This window comes from Gymnodraco acuticeps, unplaced genomic scaffold, assembly GCF_902827175.1.
Source record: "Gymnodraco acuticeps unplaced genomic scaffold, fGymAcu1.1, whole genome shotgun sequence".
Lineage (NCBI taxonomy): Eukaryota > Metazoa > Chordata > Actinopteri > Perciformes > Bathydraconidae > Gymnodraco > Gymnodraco acuticeps.
The window spans coordinates 1990286-2013516 of record NW_022990947.1 but is presented as its reverse complement, the minus strand read 5'-3'; the positions used below and the strand labels follow the sequence as shown (position 1 = coordinate 2013516).

Below are 23231 nucleotides of genomic sequence, written 5' to 3'. Positions count from 1 at the left end.
AGTGTTTCCCCCTCGGAACCCCCGCGGGTTCGTTTAGTTTGTCACCTCTGGATGCCCGTGGGTGGTGTGACCATGAAAATGGCCGTGGTGAGGCGTCCCGCAGGCAGGAGAGAAAAGAGGCAATAGTCGCCTTAACGAGGCCATCAGCATCAGAATCGAGTAGGAAACGGCTCAGCTGAACGCTGCGCTCTGGGCTACAGGGCTCAGCTCGGCTTTACGACCGGGATGAATGAGCTGAGCCATCCTCAAAGCAAACCGGTCCTACAGCGGATATGTGCTAAAACCGTGCTGCTTATCCATCTCCATTGCAAATGACTACGTTGTGAAAACTCCACCTATTTCCTCACCTTACTGGCCTACTGTGTGAGAGATGGCTCTCACATGACAGCATACCAATACAGCCCAAAGTAACAAATACCCGAATGGCTGTGATTTCTCAAGTATCACAAGCACTAACTTAATTCAATCTGAAATTCAACATTTAGTCTTAAGTGAAGCAGAGTTTATGCTTAGAAAGTAGCCTATTAATTGCAAGAAAACCACATTATTATAGGTACAAATTAAGAATAGTTTTTAATGAAGGTCTCATTATAGGGGAAGCTGAATACAGTAAACGAACCAACCAGTTTATCTGTATATGAAAACAATACAGGTTTGCATGGTAACCTTTTAGGCATAATAATTAAAGCCACACCTACATTATACGCATTTTTGGAAAACTTAATATTACAATACAATATTTGAGTCATAAGTGTTAAAATAACAAGGCTTGCTGATTGGATGCAGAAGTTGAAAACTCTGTAAAAGTTTGATAATAAAAGCTAAGATGTTAACGCTCTTAAAGCCTTTTCACACTCTGTTGAGTATCATCGTGAACTTACCACTTTAAAACAAAGGCACTTTGTGTCTGTTGTTATGTTAATAGTCTGCTGTTGTCACCTAGAACTAGTCATTTTACAAATAGCTTGAATATTTATTGTGTTAAGGTTGATCAGAAAAGACTTAGAATATGTTCAGAAAAAACAACTTTATTTTGATATATAATAATTTAAGAATACAAGATGTTAGAGGCCAGAATTGTAAGCAGACCTATTTGTTTACAGGGTACAGTGTTGTATAACCCATGATAGAGTGTGTACATCACTTTTCAACTTAATAAACTATTTGGTCACCCAACTGAACCTTTGTCGCATCTTTTTGTGGTCAAGTGTACGTTGCGAGGGTGCCACAAAGCACTGCACATACACACTGTTTATGTCGCTTTAAAGCAGGCAGTGGCAGATTACCCCAATGTGAAACTGTTTTCATCACTGCTGTCACATTAACCGTACCTCGGGTTCTTGTAGGAAAGGAGTGAAAGTCTCAAACACAGCCCAAGAATTATGAATGGTCAAAGCCACGACATTTGCTTCAGAATCATCAGTTTTCGAAGCAAAGAGGAGAAAAGAGTTTGTAGCTAATTTGCGTTTGCTCCTTCCAACACTTTAGAAATGAACTGTTCCTGCAGAATGTTCTTGTCCAGGTTCCGACCTGCAGGACACAAACATCAGCATTGATATAGCACGGCTACACATAAACAGGCACACTTAGGTATTATAGTAATAGACTCAAGTGTGGGCATGAGGACTTCCCGAGGCAGTACAACACAAAAGACAAAATGGGTATGGCTTTATTTTATGGGTTTGTAATTTCCTTAACATTTCAAATACATTTTCTATATTAAACAACAAGTCAATGTTATTTAAGCGTTGAATTACATGTGTTGAGTTGAATTGTTGATTTCCAGAGATTCTCCTAAATTAAAGGTCAATTGATACCCAGGAACATGTTTTACTGGAAACATAGCCACTTCATTTTTGTAATTGTTGTACATTTTTACAGGTTAAGCTGACCTACGTTGAACAAAGTACAAGGCTCAAATGAACACTGTCTTTATTTTTTTTATCATTTATACCAGATCATTTACTGGGATGTTTTAAGTAATTGTGGAACAATAAAATGAAACTATCATGCTTGCCAAGAACTTACTGAAATATATGCTAGAATCAAGAAACAAGTTAACTGAGAATTTCTAAATAAAAGTGGTGTATAAGAAATGTGTAACGATGCACATGTGAAAGAAGTGTGTGTGTGTGTGTGTGTGTGTGTGTGTGTGTGTGTGTGTGTGTGTGTGTGTGTGTGTGTGTGTGTGTGTGTGTGTGTGTGTGTGTGTGTGTGTGTGTGTGTGTGTGTGTCTTCACCTATAAAGACCAGTCTGTTGATCCGCAGGTTCTCCTCCCAGAGCTGGGGAGTCTCATTCAGGTCATACAGCTCGTGGACCCCCTGCAGCATCACTTGGTGGGCTTTACCTGCAAATGATACTATACCCTGAAACACACAAGTCACAAGTCACGAGTTACACATTAACAGAAACTAAATGAAGTGGTTGGAACTGATTAATACAGATAATAAATGGGCAGTTATTGATCACTGCTGCACCGGGGGAGACTATTGTGCCTTACTGTACCTTCAACCGAATGACAGTCATGGGTTGCCCTTCTTTGTTTTTAAACATCTTTTCCCAAAGGAGATCCTGAAACGGTGAAAATGGGTGTTTACTTTACAGAGGGCTTTGTGATATAGCTAATTAGTAATGGCAACAGAAATACCAACTGGAGGGTACCTGGATGAAAATGTTTAAGGCGTCCTCACAGAGATCTCCAGCCACTTCAAACGTCACAGTTAAAATACTCTGAGGATGACATTAAATAAAACATGAAAGTGTAATCCAACTAATTGTATTGACACATTTGAACATTTTATGGTTTTGAAGATATTTTTCTTTCTTTCTGAAACTTAATTTCTATATTTTAATTTCAAAGAGATACAGATAAGTTACCCTGTTTGTGAAATTAAATTAGAAGGAAATTCACATAGACAGGCTTTGATGCAGCAGGGACTTATTTATCTCTAATTCAAAATAGCACATTTAAAGCAAATACGTATTATCAGTCAAATAACAATAAATACATTTAAAGAAAAATAGGTACTCATTAGGCCCAATGGTCAATTCAAAGTGTATATTTGTCATGTATTAATATACATATTCTTTCCTTGATTCATTATCATGAATGTTGTCAAGGTGGAGATAATTTCGACAACTTTGTATACAACTGTTTTATGTAGGACAATATCCCCCTCTTAAATGTAGGAGAGTAGGAGTGTATAAATAAAAATAAAATGAAAAAGCCCAAGTAAAGTAGCACAAATGCACCGAAGATAAATTATTGGACAGTTATACACACTGGTTTTACGTGTTGAGATTCTTTTTTTCAGTCTGTAATTCAGAGTTAAAGTTCACTGATGGCATTTATTTAAAATACTTTAACATCCATTTGCAGTTTACCGAAACCTGCAAAGTCATTATGACCGTTAAACAAAAGAAGTGTTTTACGCCCCGGCTGATGACTTTGTCAATGATCGTGTGTCAAAAACCACAACTCCACTCTGCACCTGAAACCACTCTTTATCTGCTTTTCTCACTTTATTTTCACACACACACACACACACACACACACACACACACACACACACACACACACACACACACACACACACACACACACACACACACACACACACACACACACACACACACACAACACACACACACACACACACACACACACACACACACACACACACACACACACACACACACACACACACACACACAACACACACACACACACACACCACACACACACACACACACACACACACACACACACACACACACACACACACACACACACACACACACACACACACACACACACACACACACACACACACACAGCATTAAAAGGGGCACTTTGTAGATATTTGGGGGTTTCGTGTTGAAGTGTTAAGGTTACACACTTCCTTGTCATTTGGTATAACAACAGAAAAACAGCATTCTCATTTACATGTAAAAGAGCAACACGGGGAAGAGGAGGGGGGAGAAAGAGGGAGGGTCTGAGGGACGGTTGAGCCTCATGCGGGAAAGGGAACTTGGAGAAAACAGACAACAATGCCGTTATTTACCCACACAAACAACCCTCATCTCTCCTCATCCTGTGATAAAAGGTCATGGGGATAAAGCACAAGATGAGGCCTAATTGCTGCGAGCACTCATTTGGTCTTAAGCCAGATGAAACATCAAGATAAATGGCATGATCCTGGAATAATCCTGGAATAAGTATGTTTCATTGTTTACATCTTCAATGAAAAGAACAATATATAAAATGATACACAAGAGGTTTCCAATTTATATCTAAATTCTAATTAAAATCTTAAGCAAGGTACTGAATTTTATGACATCTGGATTTAGATCAAACAAGTGTCGAGTCATAACATGCAGCCAAGGCTCTAGTCAGTCTAGCCAACACAATCTGCCCAGTCTACTGAAAGTCTATGTTGCTGTGTAGGACCGAGACTGGGTCTATTTGCAGTGGGACAAGAAAACATCAAAAGCCTCAAGTGGATCTCAACACAAAAACCAAAGCAGGGAGGGAGTTTTCACTACAGTGTCACAGCCTGGGGGAATGCAAGGCACAATGTTAGCCTCAAGAGAATGCATACCCTTTATCCTGTAGGAAATGATGTGTTGAAATAAATTAGCAAACAAAACAAGGAGAAATATAAGACATGCATAGAGGTAGGTTTTGTCAGTTAATGAATAAAATGAAAACAATACCTTGTCAAGATGTGGTCTTGAATCTTTCACAAGTTGGAGCTTCTCAGCCAGACTTTAAGAGAGAAATGATAAAATAAATGATTTATTTTGTCCAATATGATCAACTATTTCAAGCTGAAAGGACAGATCACTACATTGCATTTATTACCTTAACTACGTTTAGCCATATCATCTCTTATCACAATGGTTAGCTCTAACACCACGCTAGTCTTTGCACATTAGACGACGTGGGACATTTCAGAGCTACATTTTGGGATATTTCCATTTTTTTATCATTTTTTGAGCTGAATTAACATTATTTGTTAAAAAATGGGTTGACATAATAATTAAGTACATTTAACATTATCATCATTCTTCAATATCCCTGCATACCTCTTTACTCCATATTATGGCTGCTGACACTTGGGGGTATTTTTAAATGTTTAGTTATTGTCTGAGCATTTATTCCATCATATCTGCTCCATAAATAACAATCTAAAATAATGATTTTAAAGTGGCATAAACGGATTACACGACTTATTTTGTGTTTTCTATCTTATGTTCATTGCTGTCTATCATGAAAAAAAGATAATTAATGTCACAGAGGCTTAACTGGTTAAATTGAGGGATCACGTAACAATGTTCTTTTTCTTCTCCGCTTGTCTATACAGTTTTGTCTTTGAGTTTTGTCTCACAGAATGAAATCCCTACTGGGAGCTGTATCAGGGCTTAATGACACAACACTGAATGGACTTGTGAAAACTTTAGAAATGGCAATTAAATCCTACAAAACACCAACCACCACCCCCAAACAAACTACTGGCCTTTTTCTACCCATCAGACCTCCTCATCCTCCCCCTTCTCCCTGACCTCACAAGGAGGCTAAATGTTGTGTCCAGCAGCTTGAGCCCTGTGTGCTGTTAGTACCACACAGGCGGAGCGGCGGGGGGGCGCTTCAAACAGCCAGCGTGGGATGGAGGGGAGGAGGGGCCTGGACTCTCAAAGGCAGGGGGAAAGGAGCTATCTGTTGGGACAAGGGGACTCCTCGGGAGCCAGTGGACACACACAGCTCTAATCCTCTGCAGCTGGGCTCAGAGACACTGACCGAGAGCATGTAAGAGAGCTTTAACGCCGCGGCCCGTTTCATTCACATGAAAGGATGAACACTGACGCTATTCATGAGAATGACATTCTGCAGGGAATACAATATGATGACCACCCTGCGGTGTAACAGGGGATTGCTCAATAAAAGAGTGTGTTAATTAGAGGGAAACATGATGAGCAACAGTATCAAAGACTGCTGGGTACACAGTTCAGACAGAAGAACAACAAAGGCTATCAATGCAGTCCAAATAAGTTCTTGATCCGTTACTGTAAGTTTGAAATAGAACACGTTGGGTACTCTACATATTATCAGCAGACACATTGGTTCGGGTATGTCAACAAGAAGTTTCAGTGTAGAAATGCCAGTATAGCAATTCAATATTTTGTCCCCTAGAGAGCACCTACACATGTAATATATCAGCTGTGACATATCCTGCTACGTAAATATTTTTAACACATTTTCTCTGTCACATTTAGTGCAGTCATATTAAAAAATGTAAATACAATATATAAGTGCCTTTTCTTATTTTGCTTTTTTGCTTCCTCTTCCATCTGAAGTTAGTTGATCATAAAGTGTTTGCCTTTTTTCAAGAAATATGTTGTAATTAATAAACACTGTCACTATAACATCACTGTCAAGGCATTCTTATATTTATATAAGCTGTAAAATGTTCCATATAATTAACCAAATGTTAGTGATCCTAAAACTTGCTATGTGACTTATCAGCTGTTATGTTTTTGTCACTCAAAAAAAATCTTGTTATTACAGTTACAGTTTTTGTTTTTAGTCGTACATTTCTTGACCAAACAATTATATATTTTTCTGAATAAAGAAATGTTGTGTACATAAAAGTTGAATGGGAAAAAACCAACTCACTGCGCTCCATTCGTGCTGTCGAAGGAGTGCAGATCCAATACTTCAGAAAGATCGACCCTGTGAAAGAAGATCTGGTTATAAGGTTATGTTGGCATAAACTAACATCAAGGCTAACCGGGAGAACTGGCTCAAGCTAAAAGTTGTGGGAATGTTTTTCCGATTAACCCCTCACTGCACGGCGTCTTTCATCTGTTCACCCTGGTCTGAACTCAGTGGGGGGGCACATCAGACCCGAAACACACCCAGACCTTTCATACACACTGCTTGTGTTAGCCAGATGCTACCTGGGACCAATAACACAACATGCTAACACATAAGGCTTATACACACACATGTTGGCACGCACACACATATGCAACCATGTCTACTTGAGACCAAGGGTCAAAGAGCAAAGATTTGTGGGTAACTGAACACCATTGAAGGTTTGGCGTTTATTCAGGGTGCAGCAGTTTGTGTACGTGTGTGTGTGTGTGTGTGTGTGTGTGTGTGGTGTGTGTGTGTGTGTGTGTGTGTGTGTGTGTGTGTGTGTGTGTGTGTGTGTGTGTGTGTGTGTGTGTGTGTGTGACGGGGTTTTCCTAAGCAATGTCACGCCTGACTTTGATATGAAGATCTGAGCAGTAGCAGCACGTGGAGTTCATCTGTTACACCAAACAAAGCAGGAAATCTGGTACAAAGCCATATACAAACACAATCTTACTTTGGTCTGAAAAACGTACCTCGACTTCTGGCTCTCTAGAATCTTGACAAGACCATTAACAGACCTGAAGAGAAAGGGAAATAAAGTTCAATCTTTTTATAATTGGCGAAACGGACCAAGTTTCTTTAACCCTAAGCCCCTACCACTTTGTTTTAGGCCCTTGTCAAGGAGGCAAAATGTAACGTTTCCTAATGTTACATAAGGATCTCAAATATAACATAACATCAACAGAATACTCCTAGAAAAAAAGAGAATACAAGAAGTCTGTGAAGCTGACCTGACCGCCTCTCGTATTTGGGCAAGTTCCTCCTCATTCACCAGGTCTGTCTTGTTGATGATGGTGAGGTCAGCCACAGCAATCTGCCTACAAATAATGCAACACAATATTGTTTCTATTTGGAAAGTGACACAATTTACAGGACAGAAACGTCAAGATTAACACAAAATGAAGATACTCTGTGTACGTATTGTCATGGGTGGCAGTGGGGAGCTGAGCGCTGTTTAGTTTAGAGGTGAAAACACAAACAAAGACCAAGAATGCAAAGGGTCATGCAACTGGTCAGTCTTCATCAGGGTATTTGTTCAACAACAACAGCACACAGCTGCTGGAAGAGACAAACAGACAGACGTCCAGGGAGACAGACAGGCGGACGGCAAGGCTCTGGTCAACAGCACGTTATGAGAGAGAGTGTGGTGGACACTGAGTATTTGGTAGGAATAGTTTAGACACACACACTTAATCACTCTACTGCGAGAAATCACCACTTTCATGTCCATACAGCACATGTAAAGCTATACCAGCATAAAGTTCAGTATTCAAAATGTTATATCATGTGAGTTTAACCCTTTGAAAATGTATTTATTTAAATAACAGCAGTGTGATTTCTCTTTGTAAGAAAACAAAGAAACTATCAAACTAATTATTCAAACGAAACATGAGCAAACATACCTGGCTGCTTCATTGACGAGTCCATCTGCTTTCTCCTCTGTTAGTTGCTAGAGAAAGCAGAGCAGGTGGCAATAACTCACAAATGCATTCAGAAAATGAAAGGACAACTTCTACATTTTAAACTTTAGGCAAAAAAAAACATTGGAGATTTTTGCCAACAGCCGAAAAAAAGGTGACAAATAAATTGGTAAAAGAATGACTTGTCTTTCATCTTTGTAAACCAAGAGACTTTCTCAACACAAATCCACAGGAGATCGCCTTTTCATTTTCTGCTCGTGTCTTGGCTTACACCAGGGATGCAGGCGGCATTTTCCAAAACAGTTTAATATGTAATAACAGAGAGAGCAGGAGGTGTTAATCTGGATCATGACCCCTGAGTGTCACACTGACATTTATCTGTCACCACATGCATCCCCACCGCTTTATATCCGAAGGAATGAATGACACAAATGTATTAAAAAAACATAATAGCATGGCCAGTTCCTGCTTTTTTTATTTAAAAACCTCTGTACCAAGAGACAAAGGCCTTTCGGAGGGTGTGAAGTTTAGAGCTAACTTGAAGCCCTTCGGACAGATGGAGATTTTATGGGACAGATGGGGGGGATGCAGGTGAGTAAATGTGACAGTCCTATTACAATGGTCACATGCATCTCTGATATCAATTACTCTTTCACTATCAGTTACCCCCCTTCCTTCTGTCATTCTTCCCTTTATCTTGCCACTCTCCAATGAGAAGACAGAACAGCCCCTATAGGCTAAGAAATGTGTCACCTCCCAGAGTATGACACCTTCAAATTAGAGCCCATTATCTAGGTGTCACTTGTCCTGTTTCTTTTATATACCACGGGGAGGGCAGGATGTGTGTGTGTGTGTGTGTGTGTGTGTGTGTGTGTGTGTGTGTGTGTGTGTGTGTGTGTGTGTGTGTGTGTGTGTGTGTGTGAGAGGTGGCTATGCACTAGGGGTTTACAAACTATCTCACTAGAAACTAGTTTTAAAGCTAATATTTTAAGTTAAAATAAGCACGAGGTTTTTAGAAACGGCTCAGCAGCAAATAATACTGGCGGTTTAATGCAACAAGAAAAGTCGGGCTGCAACAAATTATTATTTTCAATACTGAATACAGTGTTGATTAATGGATTAATTAAATAAACTATTACATTCGCAATGTACCACAGTCCAAGGCTACAACTATAAAGTGCTTGGTATGTCTGGCTCACTGTCTAAAGTCCAAATATATTACATTTTGTAGGCATTTGAGAAGCTGCTATGAGCAACTGTTGAGCATTTTTGCCTGATAAATGTCTTCACTCATTTACCAACTCTTAAAAATGTTCTTTTGATTTGTTCCCGCACTAAAGAGGACTTTTGCTGATAAATAAGAAGCATCTTGAACATACCTTCAGTCCATACTTGGCGTCGATGACTGTGACAATGCCTAGAATGAACAAAGTAAAAATAAAGTGGTCAGAGAATCAAATGTAGAGCCACAACTGAGCAGCCTTGTCCAATTTGCCTTTTGGGGTTTAGTTTTGTCCTTTTGTCTAAAGCACTTTCTCTGAGTTACTTGAAGTACACTTTTGGTCACAACAGAGCAGACAGCTGAGTATTTGGTTTGAGGAGAGAGACGCCATTCATGCAACACAAAAAAACAGAAATACAAACAAGAAAATATGTCACTTCCTACAAACTAGACAAGGAAATATCTCTTTAATACTTGACTATAGCTGGAGCTGTAACTGTTTTAAAATGAGCAATTTCCTTGAAAGCACCATCCCCGCTGGTTTAGATCTGGAGTATAACATTTGAGTAGTAGACATTTTGAACCTATTTCACATATAAGTGTTAATTATGTATTGTTTTAAATGGCAGCACCTAAATGTACTTCTCTTCTTAAAGGTGGGGTATATGTAATTTTGGAGAAACCAGCTCGAGTGCGCTAGAATTAGAAAATACACAGCTGGAAAAAATCTGCCACTTCCTTACAGAGCCCCTCCTCCAACACACACAAACGCGCACATGACCAATGAGGGCACAGATGGAAGGCTGACAGGCAGGTAGGCCATCCAGTTATTTTAGCCGGGCCGGCTAAAATAAGTCCATGGTCGTGCTTTTTACAGTACTACGGCTTCCACAGATGAATTTTTGTTATGGATTTGTTGTCAAAGCACTTAAGATATTCATTGCTATAGGGATGTTAAGAGCATTCCATGGAATATAACAAAAAGTGTATCTCGAGCCGGTTTCTCAAACTTACCTACCCCGCCTTTAATTGAATCCAGTAAAACCACTAATGTGAGGTGTAATGTTTAAAACACTAGACAAGTAGATTTAAAGTATTCCCACCACCCAATTTACTGCATGGTGGACAAAGACACTGTCATTGTAAATATCTTACCATCCAAATAGATGTCACTGCCAAGCTCTGCATCGACCCAGAACATGGAGGCCACAGCTCCTGCAGGAGGATATGAACTGGCATGTTACATTGTAAATGGCTGAAATGCACACAAACATACAAATTACATTTTTTCAAAAATGTGAGACAGAAAGGGGTTCTTTCCGTAAGTAAATAGAGACTATCTTCTTCCTTTTTGGCTTTCCCTCTTATAAATGTAATTTACACTAAAGCAAGTTATTTTATATTTTGGCTTCAAAAAAATAAAGAGAACAGGAAAAAACATTCAGTCCCCTGAGATGCTACATGGGGTTCACTGTGGTTGAAAAGACAGCACATTAAATGTTACACAATAATATATTTGTTGCTACATTTCGCTTGATAATTGAAATAGGAATAATCTTATCATTACGACATAAAGTGAAAAAACTATTTTCAATTAGATCCACATATAAGTGTTTGTGTTTAAAGTCAGAAACACTGTGTGCACTTCCTGCTGTCTGAGCTCTGTGAAGCAGAACCAACCAATATCAGAAGCTTTCAATTGTTAATCTCCTGCTGGTACATTTGGTTTGTTTCTATTTTCCTATGAATATGGTTTTTATAAGACCCTATGTTACCATGCCAGCCACAGCTTGTTCACATAATGCACTTTTGTCAAACTGCCAACCGAGAATAAGAAAGCATTGTAAATATTTGATAGATGTGTAATGAAAACACTGTTTTTGAGTGGCATGTTTCACATCACTCATCCACCCTCTACCTAAAAAGAAAAAGGAGAATCCCTCGGGAGCCTTTATGATTGACAGCACAGCCACAGCCAATGACAGACCTGTCCTCGTCAATAACGAGTCTGTCTCAGCCAATGACACGGCGGAGGAGTGAGGACAGCCCGGTCTGAGCGTGCTCTGTTGGTTCTGTCTGTGAGACCGATTGGTGTGTGTCGTACCTCCTGACACCTGTCACTAAGCAACACACCCCGGTTGTCACAGCGCTATTGATTCCCTGATTCAGAGCTCAGAGCTGAACGGACAGCTGGGGGTTTTCTGGCTGCCCTGAGGAAAATAGGCTCTTTGGATGCTCCTGTCACAGCTACACAAGCCTGGTCCTCAGAGTTGGAAACATGTTTCACTTCTGGAAGAAATATCCAGGGGTTTATCCTTCATTAAGATAGATAAATAGAAAAAGGGATCTATGAGGCATCTTTAAATATGTATTGGCGCGTTTCCACTGCAGGCCTCGCTCGATTTGGTTAGGCCTTATTAGGCCCGGCTCACTTTAATGCTGCGCTTCCATTACAGTTTAGGAACTGGGGTAGTTACTATAGTAACGCAGTGTAGGCGGAGCCGTGACGTCATCTCTCTATCTCTGTTTTCTTATCCTACATTTTCACCCTGGACTAGAGGGAAAGCGTTCTTGGACGCCTTTTCAGCTCTGTTTCTTACTATATTCTTCCTACCCCGTTTACCTTGAACTATTCTAGGAGAGTGTGTTGGCGTTGACTCGTTGGGCCTTTCCTCCTGTACTTGTTTGTTCCCCAGTTCTTTCCTTTAACTGAATCTAGGAGAGGGCATTTAGGCCTCTCTACTTCCTTCTTTTGACTAGTTTAGTTTTTCACCCTCTTTCCCTTGAACTAATTTACACGGGAGAGTGCATTTACGTAGTCACGTTGTGCCTCTCGGCGTATACTTTGACTTTATGTCTCTTTGGAGAGTGCTAGTACATTGGATACGTTGGGCTTTTTCACTGTTGTCCCTCTTCACTAGTATCCCATTAGGGGTGTTGAAAATAATCGTTTCTACGATGCATTGCGATGCAGACGTGGACGATTCGGTCTCGATGCAGTGACGGAAGATAATCGGTTATAGCGTAGTAACGTTGCTTCCTGATTTTCCGGCCGCGGCTTTACTATAACGTTTTTTTTTTCTGTCACTTTAATATCAAATCTACGGAGCCCTGGAGGGTTCATAGAGAGAAAAATAAATAAAACGTGGCCACGTTTTACTTTCTCGTGCGCACGCTTTAGTAACTCGTGCGCACGAGTTACTAAAGTGTGCGCACGAGTTACTAAAGCGTGCGCACGAGTTAATAAAGCGTGGCCTCGTTTTATTTAAATTGAGGGATTCCTGTCCGTGACTCACAGTATCTGCTGCCCACAGCTGTTTTATAGAAGGAAAACCTCCTTCACTTTATGAAATCTCAGCGGCACCAGTGGCCTGTACTACGAAGCAGGATTGGCTATTTACACTATTCATTCATGAAGTATGATGCTGCGCTGTCAGCACGCGTCTCCATGTTTGTGATTGGTCAAATGTTGCTAACCCCGTCCCTTTCACATGAACGCGCTCTCAGCCGGACAGAGAAACCCTGGTTGATTTACTGAGTTGATAACCAGCTTCGTAGGACCGCTTATCGACATCGCGTTTGTTAGGGTCAGTTAAGCCGGGTAAATCGAACATATTCAGGTCCAGGGTCTGTTGAACTGGCTTCGTCGTACAGGGCACTGGAGGCAGTAACGTGTAACTCAGCAGAATCTGAGAAGAGCAGCACCAGCTGCAAAGAGCTGTGCCTTTTACTGTTTACTTCACTGCGTTTCCCTTCATTAGAACCGCTGAATAGAGATCGAGGCTGCTACGTTTAACCACACACACCTATACAGACATCGAACTACCAGAGTATTCCCCCTCGCTTTATGAAGGAGATGTCCTGTCACCGGGGCGCATGATGTGTGTGTGTGTGTGCTCAGCTCCGCTCTGTGTGCGTGTTCGTGTGTATCCGACACCACCGGCATTTGTTTTCAAATTACCACGAACAGTACTTTAAACAAATCTGGTTCCCCATAGTTAAGTGTATTCCCAAGTGAAAGAAATGTGTTTAATCTTAATCTCGATGTGCTATAGTCCTGCCGGAGTGCACCGGAACGAACGATACTATCATAAACAAATGCCCCCCCCCCCCCCCCCCCACACACACAAAACGAGGCCATGCTTTATTAACTCGTGCGCACGCTTTAGTAACTCGTGCGCACGCTTTATTAACTCGTGCGCACGCTTTAGTAACTCGTGCGCACGCTTTAGTAACTCGTGCGCACGCTTTAGTAACTCGTGCGCACGAGTTACTAAAGCGTGCGCACGAGTTAATAAAGTGTGGCCTCATTTTATTTAAATTGAGGGATTCCTGTCCGTGACTCACAGTATCTGCTGCCCACAGCTGTTTTATAGAAGGAAAACCTCCTTCACTTTATGAAATCTCAGCGGCAGCAGTGGCCTGTACTACGAAGCAGGATTGGCTATTTACACTATTCATTCATGAAGTATGACGCTGCGCTGTCAGCACGCGTCTCCATGTTTGTGATTGGTCAAATGTTGCTAACCCCGTCCCTTTCACCTGAGCGCGCTCTCAGCCGGACAGAGAAACCCTGGTTGATTTACTGAGTTGATAACCAGCTTCGTAGGACCGCTTATCGACATCGCGTTTGTTAGGGTCAGTTAAGCCGGGTAAATCGAACATATTCAGGTCCAGGGTCTGTTGAACTGGCTTTGTCGTACAGGGCACTGGAGGCAGTAACGTGTAACTCAGCAGAATCTGAGAAGAGCAGCACCAGCTGCAAAGAGCTGTGCCTTTTACTGTTTACTTCACTGCGTTTCCCTTCATTAGAACCGCTGAATAGAGATCGAGGCTGCTACGTTTAACCACACACACCTATACACACATCGAACTACCAGAGTATTCCCCCTCGCTTTATGAAGGAGATGTCCTGTCACCGGGGCGCATGATGTGTGTGTGTGTGTGTGTGTGTGTGTGTGCGCTCAGCTCCGCTCTGTGTGCGTGTGTATCCGACACCACCGGCATTTGTTTTCAAATTACCACGAACAGCACACGCACACACACACACAAAACGAGGCCCCGCTTTATTAACTCGTGCGCACGCTTTAGTAACTCGTGCGCACGAGTTACTAAAGCGTGCGCACGAGTTACTAAAGCGTGCACACGAATTACTAAAGCGTGCGCACGAGAAAGTAAAACGTGGCCACGTTTTATTTATTTTTCTCTCTATGAACCCTCCAGGGCTCCGTAGTGATAGTGACCCGATAGAAACTTTATTATTCACTTAATCACTGAGATATAATGAAGCTAACTTAATCTCATACATTCATGGGATTTATGTAACAGTAAGACAGAGAATGTAAGTGTGCACCCACATGCAGTATTTTAGTTGTTATATGCTGTTGTAAATACTCCTGTTGTCTGCTGTGTTCAGACTCAAGTCCTGTGTGTGATGCCATATTCAGGACATTCAGTGTCCTTTTTTTAACAGAAGACTGTTGCTAGAAGCTGCAGCTAGACTGCAGAAGCATTCTTTTTTAGTTTTTGAGGATGGAACAACTTCACACACAGATATAGGGAGGCTAGACCTATACAATTCATTTATTTTGGTTTATAAATGAATGTCAAGACATTTATGTTATTGATTTCTGAAGCACTTTCTAAATAATAAAAAGAGAGTTAATTATTTACTGCATGTATGCATTGATGAAAAATAAGCCATGTGCAGTAATATAGAAAATTGAGGATGCAACGCATTGGTATGAATCGTGATGCATCGGGATATCGAATTGAATCGAATCGTTGACAGGATAATCGTAATCGAATCGTGAGACCAGTGAAGATGCACAGCCCTATATCCCATGTCCCCTCTTTATAATTTGGGTCTTCATAATTTCCATCCATTCCTAAGGGGAAGCATGATGGTGCCTTTTCTTTTCAATTTCTGGCTTTGTGTTTCTTCACCTCTTACTCGTTTAATATTTAGGAGAGTGCATTTACATAGTCACATTCTGCCTCTCTTCCTCTGTTTCTGGCTATTCTTTTCATACCCTTGTTTCTCTGAGAAGAGAAGAAATACTATTCTAAAAAGGAGCTGAAACATGGTGTCTCTTCACTTGTACACTTGAGGGGTCAGAGTTCATATGGTGAGGGATTCCATGAGCGATATGCGCCGGCCTGTGCCTTTACCTTGGACTTCTAATAGAACTGCTCGGGTCTTGATAGATTGAGGAAGTTCATGAGATCTTTCTAGAGGGTTATCAAGAATAACTTTTATCCAATGACCTTTTCCCTCTCTGTCTGTGTCTGTGTATTCTCTTGTTCCGATTAACCCAGCCAAATCTTTTTTCTTGTTTTGTATCTATATCTACGCCGGGATCCGGAGTCGAGGCTGATCCTCTTGCTGTAGTCCTGTGTCTTGGATCCTCTATCCTGAGTTCTGGATTAAGTCGTGGACTTCGGGTCGTGACTGAAACTGTCTCTGCGGTCCTGCCTTGGGTCTCGTCATGCTGCTTCCCTGATGGCTTCCTCAGGATTGTAGCTGACATCCTCGTGGATTCATCTTCTTATTACAGACACATGCATTTTCTAACATTCGGTCTATATGCTGTAAAATGTATTATCTCTTCGATTTACATACGGCATCTATTGCACGTCTGTCCGTCCTGGGAGAGGGATCCCCCCTCTGTTGCTCTCCCTGAGGTTTCTCCCATTTTTTCCCCTTAAACTGTGGGTTTTCTCTGGAAGTGTTTCCTTGTACGATGTGAGGGTCTAAGGACAGAGGGTGTCGTTTTTCTCATACTGATATTCTGAACAATCTGTGCTGTTGTATTTGCTGTAAAGTGTCTCTACTGTAGGCTATTTTTATTATATGTACAGCACTTTGGCTCGACCAAAAATCGTTTATAAATGTGCTATATAAATAAAACTTGATTTGATTTGATCTTCAATGAGCGCCCCAAAAAACAACACAGCCGTTAGCTCTTAGCACTCAGAGCTCACAGCTCCTCATATCTGTTCAGAAACTAGACAAAAGTTAAACAAGTACAAACCACAGACTGTCTGTGTCATGGCGAATACAGTCGCTGGTTTATTTATGTCTGTATAGGCCGTTGTTGTGAGTGTGGACGGTCGGAGCATATAACGTTAGCTTAGCCAAGCTCCATTTAGAAAACACGCATTTTAAAAGGGTTTTTCGCCTGCCGTCTGTCTGCAGACTTGTCAAAGCATTAATTCATGGTTTTTACTAACCGGTATCAGTATGTTGTTACTTCGGCATCATTTTGAAACGTGTATAACAATTAAATCACGGTCAAATATGTTCATCTTGTTGTAGTTGTAGCCCCCTTGCCAGCGATTCTCTCTCTAGTTTAGCATACTCAGCCCGACTCAGCCTGGTTGTTCCTGGCCCTAGAACCACGATTTAGTCGGGCCAGAAAAAAGGTGAAAAAGTAGCCCCGGGCCAAAACTAGGCCAAGTGGAAACGCAACCAAAAACGGGCCCCGCACGGCTCGGCACGCTTAAAGCGAGCTACCCGCTGCATTGGAAACGCGCCATAAGTGTACCAGGAGTGTCAAGTCGTTCTCAGTGGATAAGAGAAAGAGGCAGCACTCTTTATTGTTTTTTTAAATAAAGAGTGCTGAAACTTGACCTTGTATTGCTTGTAGTAACTAAGAAATGAGAAATACTAAGAACGTTTTAGAAAAAAGTGTTTATTTGTGAAAGTTTGGCGTGAGTAACTTTTACCTTATGTCTTAGGTTTCTCTTTTAATTGAATTCAACTTTATTTTGTGTGTTTTCATTTGCAATCAGTTGATATAACTTTTACACATATATATTTATAGCCTATATAAAGTAAATACTCATAATCTTATACACATTTTACTACTTTAATGCCAAATTTAGCAGCCCTATATTCTGAATCAGGAATCCATTCTGAATAAAAAGGGGACTCCACAAATCAAAATCCAATTGAATCGTGAGACACTGAAACACACCCTACTGTTAATACCAATCTTTAGGTGGTATAAAGCTTTAAAAAAGTATTTCCTACTCATTACATTTTTTGCATTAAGCAGATGTAGCTGTCCCCTCATTGCATTTCGCCAACACAAGACACAAGTCTCCTCTTAGTGAACCTTTAACCTTTAAAATGACTTTTCAACAGGAGGGAACCAAATGTCTAATTGCTCTGCCAGCCAGAGCTTAAAAGATATACGGCTAATCTAATGATCAAATAGAGATTTGTATGATAAATGCTCGCATTTTAACTTTTCAGAATGTGTAGTACCTGGATCAGCGAGTCCAGTGGTTTCCAGCAGGATGTAGTCAAACTTTCCTTTCTTCTCCATTAGGTTCTCGATGGCTTTAAGACCATTGTCCCTAAATCATTAGGTAGAAGACCATAATGAATAAAATGGCTTATGTAGGACTCTAGAACAAAATGTCAGCAAAAGAGACAAGCTTGGTTGTGGAGACAGCAACCAAGTACAAACTGTAATCTAATGAAAAGATTGGTTGAGTTGTAAGAACTGGTCTCTTGATACCTCAAGAAAATAATCAAAAAACAATATTATAACTCATTAGCTTAGCAGTTTATACATGTATGTTCAAAGGTCAGACATTAGCTTAAGAATGCAAACTGAATGAATATATTTGAAACAAAAGGCGAAACAACAAGTTCAATCTTTAATTTCTGTTTTTAAAAAACCCTCAAATGGACTCTAGTCACTGTACATACTTGACAGAGCAGCAGAGGCAGCCGTTACTCAGTTCCAGCCACTCCTCGTACAGCTCTCCTGCCTGACTCACTGCGAGCGACTTCTCCAGGGCGCTGCCTGCAGGTGGAGGATGAGAAAGGTAAATCAGAATACAATTAGCTGATACAAAATTGTCTATCTACCAGGTATACAATATTGATGTTTATTTTGCACGAATAGCTATTTTTAAATGGTAGGTATACATACAGGTTTTTTGACCACTTCAACAACTTCGAGCAAAATAGAAAAACTGGCCCAACCAGCCGTTTGTTTATTCAACATTAACGCTAAGTTATGATACTTTAGGAAAGAATGCAATTTTAAAATATATGTTGACGCAAATATGACACCTGTTGTTGTACCAGAGTTTGTATCAGAACTGTGGATCCTTAGTAATAAAAGTCATCTCTGAGCTGTTTGCAGTTTAGGCAAAGTTGCTACTATGCTGCCCTCTTGTGGTAAACTGAGGCAATAACACCAAAAGCATTATGTGTATTACACATATTTTTCACAACATCTTTGTAGGAGCCATTGTATGGGTGTTGTTGGTGTCTCAGTTTATCTTATTTATATTTATAGTGCAATACTATTTTGAACACTTGGTGGCGGGGTTTAGCTGCACCGGGTGTATAAAAGGGGTCACAGGTGACAGGAAAGGATGAGGACACAGGACACAGGAGGAAGAGCACACCGATTCCACCAGCCCGGCAGATGCTCATACCACAACTATTGACACAGTATAATTAATTAAACCTTGGTATGTAAAGCTAAATAAACATCATTATAAACTACAGCAAAAGACTGGAAATCATCTGTTTGTGTCTGCGTCTGGATCACTCTAAACCCTCCTGTGAAGTAATGGCAAAGAATATAGGACATTGGAACAGTTAAAATTGCCATTACAATCTTTGTTAAGCCCTAACTAAATAATTTCTACTAATTATGATTTATTTAAAAGGGCATTGTTAGCTCACCCTCTCCAAATTCATTTAGTATGACAGCAATCCGCTTGGTGTGTTGTTCTGTTAGGATATAGTTCAGGAGTGTCGTCTTTCCAGCACCTACAGAGATACACATGGAAACGATAAAGAGATATAACAAAATGTATTCCAATTTAGGAATGCACATAGACTGCAATTGTCTAAAGCAAAATTGGCCAAATGTCCTCCAAATATCTATCGAACTGTGATCACTATGGAACATCACCATCCATTAGGGCTGTGCAATTAATCGTATTTTAATCGCGATTACGATTATGGCTTGCGACGATTATGAAAACAGCATAATTGACAACATACGATTATTTAGCTGGGTGCGCTTCGCCCCACCCTAAAAGCCCACTCGGCCACGTGGGAGTGACATGTGTTGTGAGTGTTCAGCGCGAGCGAAGATGTCAGAACAAGAGCAGCAACTCGTTTAAAAGAAGGGTAAAACTATTTCCACTATTTGGAAGTACTTTGGCTTTCAGGAGTCCGACGTGGAGCAAAACAAAGTACAGTGCAGGATTTGTTACCAGGTTGTGTTGGCACCACACGCTAACACAACCAATCTCTTTAATCATCTGAAATACAACCACAAAGTGCAATACGACCGGGCAGTAATACAACAAAAAGCAGATGCCGCTCGACTTCATCCACCACATCATCACAGTCATCGATTCAGGACGCATTGTACAGAGCAACGGCCTACGCGACGAGTTCGCAGAGACACAGAGATATTACAGGTGCCAGTACATTTCACATCGCTAAAGATATCTGCCCAGTTAGCACTGTTAGCAACCAGGGCTTTAAGCAACTTGTCAACACGTTGGACAAGCGTTACGCGATGCCGTCTCGGTATTATTTCAGCAGGTATTATGTGACAAATGCCGTGGGGAAGTTGAGAGAGATGTGGCTTCAGCTGACTACTTTGCCACCACAACGGACCTATGGTCTAGCCCAGGGGTGCCCAACCAGTCGATCGCGAGATGTGTCTAAAAATAGAACAACAATATTCTGTTTTATCGTTAATGTCCTGTAACATAATCTTCCTGTGCCAGAATAATGCACTTGAACGCATCAAAGCTTTGTGATTGGCCGGCGTCACCCCTGTGTCGGGGCGTGGCTGAGGGTCTTCAGTACAGGTGGCAATATTGTCACCTGCCTGCGCTCATCTCTGAAACCAGACCATGTAAACAGGCTGGTGTTTCTTGCAAAAAATCTTTAAGAGATGACATGAGCAGCCCTACCAGCATTTGCCATGGTGGCCTAAACATTTTTATTTGGTCTTAAATTGTAGTTCAACATTTATTTCCTGTTACTTTTGGACCATGACGGTTGGCCAGCCTTCAACGTTTAACTGAGTGGAATATGTGGAATATGTTGAACCAAAATGTTGGCTATATGTTAAGGAGTTTTCAGTAGGTTGTGACAGTGCACTGCAACATGTTTGATTTCATTTATTTTGGTCTAATTTATTTTTATTTATATTATTAATAATATATGTTTAGTATGGTTTTGGAAGTGTGCTCCAACATATTTGTTGATCTTGTTTATTGGTAAAATATTATTTGTTTTTTAAAGTTCAATAAATGGTCAATGAATAATCGTCAAAATAATCGTGATATCAATTATTGACCCAAATAATCGTGATTATGATTTTTGCCATAATCGCACAGCCCTACCATCCATTATATCACATAATTATGTTTTATTGGCATATGCTTATTAAAATTATTTTTCTGACATGCTGGAAATATCTATACACAGCAGGATCTCTGAATCAATCAATATGGCAAAAACATGATATATCACGAGACATAATATAAAATGTCGTGCCATAGGACTGTGCTCTCACATTGTACATGTATGATGGTGCAACAGGTTAGGGTTTATAATGGGATGGGATTTTGGTAAAATGTATCAAAATGTATTTGTTAAAATGTGTTTAAAATGTCTTACTCCTTCAACAATAAAAATACTTTCAACAAAACAAAAATTAAAATGGTGAGGAAGTGTAAAGCAAATTAATCATTAGGTTAAGAGAAACCCTGGTCCAGGACCAAGCGGATTTTGATTGTGATGAGGATGGACTGACATATTTTTGAGACACTAATGCCTTTTGCTAGCTTATTAAATCCGTGTGTCATACAGACAGTCTCTCACCGAGGTATCCTGAGATGATGGTGACAGGGATCTGCTCTCCAGGACCAAGCGTGGTGACGATGGGCACCAACTCTGGGCAGTCATCCTCCTCCTCTATCACCATGCCGTCCATACCAGAAGTTATGTTTGGATCTGTTGAATCAGCACGTTTTATAAATCACTGCATTGATAGGATTACACAAAAAACAGAGGAAACAATCATCTTTCAAAATGACCATATACGTCAAAAAAAATGCATTGTGATAATAGTCTGATTGCATTTAGGAATGGTATCAAATATTCAACAAATAAAAAGACAAATGACCTGAAATCAGTTCATAATGGATACAAATCTGTACACGTTTGAACAACACACACAACGTTAAGATAATATCAACTCTCTCGCCATATTATTAGCGGTTAGCATAAGAGTGTGTTTAGTGATTAAGTACATCCAACGTGGATGTAATTCCCTTTTATATGCGCCACGACAGCAAAATAAGCCACCCTTCATTCATTTACAGAGGCAGTACACAACATTACCCGACAGTGCTTGTTATAGATGCAGATGTTCAAAGTTGTATTCAAAATGTTCACTTCTGCAATGCTGTCGCTTTACGTTTTGACAGTGTGCGACACAATAGAAGCTCCGTCAACTCCTGAAGCTGCGGCAATGGTTCCGCTTTCATTCACAGCACTCGTGACTCGAAACACTTCTGGATGTATATGCGGACAAGCTTTTTACCGGACCGGAATAAGACACTATATAATAAGTATAGTTATTATAAACAATTGCCGCTTGACAATCAATACGCATAGATTTTGTTGCCCTCCGTCCCAGCTGCAGTTTCGCAGGGCAGATGGATGTTTTTGTAATGACAAGTATCTACCAGAAGAGGGCGACATAAACCCGTTTATAGCAGATGTATAACTTTATAAAGGGAATACAGGCTACCAGAAATGCCCTTACACTAACAACATAGTAATCCTGCAACACGTTTACGTTTGTTGAAACTGTAGTAGCATTATTGTGTCACATCAATAGCCTTTGTCGTGTGTAACTATATATCCAAATATAGTACCACAGAACTGCAGTCCTGTTTAAAGACCAGGGTAGTCTTCAGTATGCCATGTGTACCAAATAAAGTTAAAATAATTAAATCATTCTCTTACAATAATAGTGCAATACAGAGCATTATAATGATGTGCATGTCATTTACATCGTGGCTATTCCAAGAATGAATACACTTCAGTTTCCCTAAAAAGGGCTGCACAATATCTATAAACATGTCTTATCTGCAGTGTGTGTAAATGTATTAATGTTTCATGTTAGCCTGACTCCATATAGCATAGTATACTGTATACTATCTTATTCAGTATATGTTGCCATTATTTATGTTTGTTGGAGATTGTGAGCAAAAACCTTTCTCAGTAAAAAGGTTGAAATTAAATAAAGATAATTTAAAAAAAGATGAAAAAGCTATCTATACAACTAAACAAAGGGAACCCCAATCTACAAGTACTTTGGCATACACAGAGGCATACATATTACAATCCTATATAATTTGGCCATTAAATAATAGGCCTATCTACCTATCTACTTTTTTTTTTTTTTTTTAAAACAGGAAAGTTCCTGAACATGAACGTGAACATTACAGGTCTGTCACATTACACCCTTCAGTGATGATGCAAAATATGTTGCAACAAAGGTTGTGCAATGCCTAAAGAGTCTAAGGGAAGGGCTCATAAGATACTTTTATTTTTACAGTTAAAATTATTAACAGATTTATAATTCACCTTTGTTT

General features: G+C 40.2%; 1 protein-coding gene across 1 annotated transcript; it reads right to left on the bottom strand.

The window, feature by feature from the left end:
* Window positions 1-1012: 1012 nt before the first annotated feature.
* cbwd (COBW domain containing) lies at window positions 1013-22126 on the bottom strand. The gene is made up of 16 exons (XM_034234835.1): window positions 21970-22126; window positions 21448-21579; window positions 19279-19365; window positions 18286-18382; window positions 17836-17927; window positions 10719-10778; window positions 9721-9758; window positions 8324-8370; window positions 7652-7738; window positions 7394-7438; window positions 6678-6734; window positions 4718-4769; window positions 2663-2731; window positions 2507-2572; window positions 2241-2367; window positions 1013-1530 (listed from the first exon to the last, which is right to left on the bottom strand). Exons 2-16 carry the CDS (start codon window positions 21557-21559, stop codon window positions 1457-1459), a joined length of 1110 nt encoding a protein of 369 aa, XP_034090726.1. The 5' UTR covers window positions 21560-21579; window positions 21970-22126; the 3' UTR covers window positions 1013-1456.
* Window positions 22127-23231: the final 1105 nt, after the last annotated feature.